Source organism: the organism of the source record quoted next, unplaced genomic scaffold, assembly GCF_019419815.1.
Source record: "Pyrus x bretschneideri cultivar Hongxiangsu unplaced genomic scaffold, Pyrus_bretschneideri_v1 Contig4, whole genome shotgun sequence".
NCBI lineage: Eukaryota > Viridiplantae > Streptophyta > Magnoliopsida > Rosales > Rosaceae > Pyrus > Pyrus x bretschneideri.
This window is the reverse complement of record NW_025999723.1, coordinates 9,715,478-9,720,788: the sequence shown is the minus strand read 5'-3', so window position 1 is coordinate 9,720,788 and position 5,311 is coordinate 9,715,478. Positions and strand designations below refer to the sequence as shown.

General features: G+C 36.9%; 1 protein-coding gene across 1 annotated transcript; it reads right to left on the bottom strand.

Annotated features, from left to right (window-relative positions):
• Positions 1 to 1,279: 1,279 nt before the first annotated feature.
• LOC103956366 (NAC domain-containing protein 43-like) lies at positions 1,280 to 3,241 on the bottom strand. Its single transcript, XM_009368333.3, has 3 exons — positions 2,931 to 3,241; positions 2,559 to 2,839; positions 1,280 to 2,229 (listed from the first exon to the last, which is right to left on the bottom strand). The coding sequence occupies exons 1-3, from the start codon at positions 3,115 to 3,117 to the stop codon at positions 1,429 to 1,431; spliced, it is 1,269 nt and encodes a 422-aa protein (XP_009366608.2). The 5' UTR covers positions 3,118 to 3,241; the 3' UTR covers positions 1,280 to 1,428.
• Positions 3,242 to 5,311: the final 2,070 nt, after the last annotated feature.

Below are 5,311 nucleotides of genomic sequence, written 5' to 3'. Positions count from 1 at the left end.
CGGTTGTACTGTTGCTCAACCATGCCAAGGTTTGGTAACTTAAAACTAAGTTGGGTAATGGAGTTGCATATCATGTTCAGCTTGAATTTTTGTTTAAGTTCATCTTACATCCACATCAAACCTACTGCTCGATCTTAAAGTCGGTCTCGATAATAACAAAGTCAAGTAGGTTTGTCGGGTCAAATCAGGGTTATTTGTATTTGAAGTTAGTTTGTTTAAGTTATTACATTGCTTCAAGTCAATAATGATTGAACCTTGCTAACTTCCTATTAGATTTTGAGAGTCTACCCAGTACCCAGGACTTCATAAACAAACTAAGCTTTCATACCATGTATCTTTCAAACCTAGGTTAAATCCAAGAGCATAAGATAAGAAATAGGACCTAATTAACATCGTGTACATATACATATACATATACATACACACACACACACACACATATATATAAATAAAGGGAATTGATATTAACACTTCAAAAATTTAATTTGGTACATCCGAACTTTCTATAATTTAGAAAGAAAAATACACTTATAAGGAGTGTAGAATGAGATTTTTAAAGTGCTAATAATAGTTCTCTCAACCAAAAAACACAAAAGTTAACTGGAGAGAATACAACAATACTTCAAGACAAAACCTCATTCAACAAAGGGAAAGAGTTAAACATACAATTTTCCCACAAGTCGGCATGCAATTATATTTACCAGTACTACAATTTTCTCACAAGTCGGCATGCAATTATACTTACCAGTACTGCCTCCGTCAACCGTGTTTTCTTTACAACTTTTATTTTCCGCCTCTCTGATGACGATACAAAGATGGAAAGCTTACGTTTCTCTTTATATGATTCCATTCCCTTTTGACTTCTTAAAAGCAGGGCAACTCTCTCTCTCTCTCTCTCTCTCTCTCTCTCTCTCACTGTGGCGAGCTAGCTAGTAAGTTGTGATCATGTACATGGACTCTTGAGTTATAGTGATGAGAGGATTGATTGGTTGAGCCATGGGGCTCGATATCCACAAACAAACCAACAAGCCACGTGACACAAAGATTAATTGATGATCAAGATGATTATTTGGTCCATCACCAACTTGAATATCATCTTAGGAGATTTTTTTAGAATTATTATTGCATTCGAAGATAATAATCAGTACTAAGACTAGCTGTAGTACTCCACTCACAGTCACCACCCATTGCCATATATACATATATATATGATTCTACACATGAACAGTGAAAAACTAATAGTAGACATTGTAATTAAGTGAAGATAATGGTACTTTGACAATGCCACCCCATTTAAAAGTCCAGAACAAACTTTATTTATCTAACATACATATGTTTATACTACTGTGCTTGCAGTTATATATTTCTCTGACTTGGACGGAGTAAATAACATTCTTATATGAGATTACATGATATTGGGTTGGTCCGTTATATAGGACCGTTCGACACGAGGCACAACGTGTCGGAGGATGACAACGATGCTGATTGTCGATCGAAATTCCACAGGTCGATTTCGCTGTTGTTGTAATGGTGAGTGGCATGGTAGGATTTGTTGGATGAAGACAATGATCCTCGTAGGGTATTTGGTAATTGGAGTTCATGATCATGATCATTGTTGTCATAAACAATAGTGTCGTGGGGGTCAGTGCTGAAACAAGCTAATTGACTAGAGGCTTCGGTTTGTCCATTGAGCTGTGAAGCTACAAGGTGGTCTAGCGCTGCCCAGCTGGTGAGTCCTGAGTCCATGTGGTGTGCATCATAATCCATGTTTTGATGATTATCAGTGAAGGGACTCACCTGGTTATTATTCTTCTCTGTGACCATCATCTCCTCATGAATGTTTGGTTGGTAACAATCCTGGCTGCTTGTGGAGTTTGGGCTTTCTAGGGTTGGACGTTTCGAGAACCTCTCATGGAAGCCATTGTGATTGCTAGTATTACTAATGCCAGTGTTGATTGGTTGGAGGTTAAATCTTGTGCTAATATTGTTAATGTAGGCTTCATTCTCTTCTTCCTTGCATGTCCTTTCCATGTATTGAAGTATTTGCTCCAAAGCTCCGTCGGGACACGAATCAAACAGTGAATGGCCACCTCTTGTTTCTGTTATGATGGATGAAGTAGTACTACTCAAGATTGGGCTGCTCAAACTTTTGTGGAGGTTTTTCTTCTTGAAGATTCGGCAAACCACCCATCCCTCATCTTGTGCTGCCTCTCCCATAACTGTAGACACCTGATATGAATTAAACATATATACATAAGCATCTTTTATTGTCTGATAGATATTATATTGCCAGTTTTTGAACCACACATTCCATCACTTGTAGTGGTCTAGAAAAATTTCTTAGATATAGAACGTAATTAAGAAAAAAAAAGATTTTTGCACATCATGTTTTCTCTTTTGCACATTCCTGTTTAAAACTGTTCCTTGATGCTCCTTTGTTTTACTCGATCAAAAGGTCAAAAATAGATAGGACTGTCCATGGAGAGAAAAATGGGTATGTGAAAAATCATTTGCCATTAAGAATGATGTTATATTATAGGGTACTCAAAATGGCTTACATTAGTGATATTGCAATTGCTAGTATTATTGTCGTCGAGTCTGTATTCATGCATGATCCAATCAGACTTTTGGCCATGGGGAGCGCGGCCTTTGTAGAACACCAGAGTCTTCCGCATACCGATACGCCTGCAGTTGCCGCATATCACTTTATCACGGCCGGTTGCCTTCCAGAATCCGGCAACAGTTGCACGATTTGTTCGTGTTCCAGTCGGGTACTTCTTGTCCTTATGGCTGAAGAAGTACCAATCATTCTGTGGTGTAGTTCCTATCTTACATTTCTCTGCAAAAATTCAATTACTCGGATGAAAACTTCGGTTCACACGAATACCTAGTTTGTTCCAGATATGCGCTTTAAATATGTATGTACCTACCTTGTATATCCCATGGCTCAAGCTTATTGAGATCGACATCACGAATGACATCGAGATCAATCCTCTGATTTGAAACCTTCTTCTTCAAGTAGTACTGCAAGAGTTCCTCTTCGGTTGGATGAAATCTGAATCCAGGAGGGACTTGAGATTGCCCATTTACAGATATACTCATGTTTTCAGGCGCCATTTTGATTAACAAGTATTAAACGTTTCTCTGAGTTCTTCTGAAGAATCTAAAAGAATATGAGGTAGTTAAAACAATGAGATGGAGTAGTACAGAAGATGGACGAGAGAGAGAGAGAGAGAGAGAGAGAGAGGAGGTAATAGTATAAGTTGGTGCACGCAAAGAATTATGTGGGGGAGGACTATATATATACGTTGTTGGACGAGGAGGGGGAGTATACACATGAAAAAAAATTCAAGCTTCTGTTTTCACTATGTTGTGAGAAGAGCCACCTACCTTACACTACATAAAAGTGGAAGGACGTGGGGTCCATGGATTTGGGTATCGACAAGGGGCCCACAGATTGGACAGTGTGGGAAACTAGCTAGTACTGGAAGGCGCAAGCTCACATCCACAACTGAGACCCTGGACCTTAAAATCTCCTAAAAAACCACCTCTTAAAACAACCATGGACCATTCTCTCTCTCTCTCTCTCTCTCTCTCTCTGCGCAACCACCGCGACAGAAAAACAGATAATGGGGTATGTACATAGGGATTTCTCATTCACGGCCCGTTTGATGAGAAAGATAAAAATGTGACATGAAGAAACTACATAAGCCGAGCTTCTAGAGAAAGCCCCTTCATTTCTAAATCTCATATATTGTATGAATTCACGAGGCAAACCCTTAGCTCAAAGCTACTGTGCATGGCTGCTCTTGAGTAAGGGTGGGAAGTGCGACCGTGACCCGTATTAAAAGGGGTTCAAAGTTGTTATTGTTATTAAATATATATACACGAAGGGGTGAAAAATAAATTGGTTGCAAACTCATTATTTTTGAGATTCGAATAAAAAATCCCCGCTTATAAGTAGGCCTCGCAAACGGGTCATGTTTGCCGTGTTTCGTGTAACATCTGTTATTTTAACGGATCGTGTTGTGTCACACCCGTTCTCTTAACGGATCCTTAACAGGTCGGGTTACTTTACCCAACATGTAAAATGACCCGACCCCTTACGAAAATATTTTTTTTCTTAAATTTGCACATACCACATTGCCCCATAAATATTACCTCAAAACATAAAAACACATTTGTCATTAAATGCTACATCTACACTTCAAAATAAGAGCCTAATAAAAAAGCACTAATACACTAGTAGTTTACTACAAAATATCAAATGTGCATAGATATGCAAAATGAAGGAGTTTTTCTTTTCAAAGTTATGAAGCTTTTCTCAGAGGTGCAAACCTTGCTAATGAAACTCAAAGCTTGCATGTTATTCCTTTTACAAAAACCTTCAATTTTCATTGATCATCATGGGAAAATTGTATTGGAACTTTGGTTTGATCTATTGTCTTCAAGAGTTATGTTGATATTGTTTTCTGTAAGGTTTTCCACATCAGAACTCTTCTCCGCATAAACTAAGTATAGAAAAATCAAACATTATAAATCATTCAAATTATGAGAAGTTTACCATAATAATTATGAAAAGAAATAAAACAATAGTACAATACCATATAAAAATATATTACCTAATTTTCCAAATTTTCTAAATTTAATTTAATATATATATATTATAGAAATTTTAAGAAGTATAAAATTATTAAATTAATGTTTTGCTAATCGTGTATCATGTTATCTACATGTATACCCAAGCCAACAAGTTATCTTAACAGGTGCTTATCGGGTTACCTAATAATGACCCGATTAGTTATTGTGTTGACCCGATAACCTGTTAATTTTGTATCGTTTCGTGTCGAGTTAACAGATCGTGTCAGAATTTGCCAAGCCTACTTAAGTAAAGAGAATACTGTCAAATTATAGTATTAAGTGCCAAACTAATTATATATTAATATAACAATTAATAAAGAAAACAAAAAATTAACTATACCATGCGCCAGTCTCTTTCCCAAACCTAGTGTGCATATAACGTAACTTTTTTTTTTTTTTTTTATAATTGAATTCCAGTCTTTCCTTTTCAATCTTGCTTCAAATATCTCTGATGTTCTTACCTCTAATTTTAGCTAGAGATGTGATATCCACACACCCTTTTTTACTTCTTTCACACCTTTTTAGTTTTCGGCCGTCCAATCGGATGAATTGAAGAACATCAACGAACATAAATTAACAAAAGGTGTGCGAGAAGTAAAAAGGGGTGTGTGGATAGCACACCCCTTTTAGCTATTGCGAAAAATAAGAAACTAAGAAAGAAGTACTTCGA

Bases quoted from the DNA above. Each gene is read 5' to 3' on its own strand.
- LOC103956366 (XM_009368333.3), bottom strand. From the start codon at position 3,117: ATGGCGCCTGAAAACATGAGTATATCTGTAAATGGGCAATCTCAAGTC. The intron at 2,840-2,930 runs GTAGGTACATAC...GAATTTTTGCAG, and splicing joins TGAGCCATGGGATATACAAG to AGAAATGTAAGATAGGAACT. The intron at 2,230-2,558 runs GTAAGCCATTTT...AATTCATATCAG, and splicing joins GCAATTGCAATATCACTAAT to GTGTCTACAGTTATGGGAGA.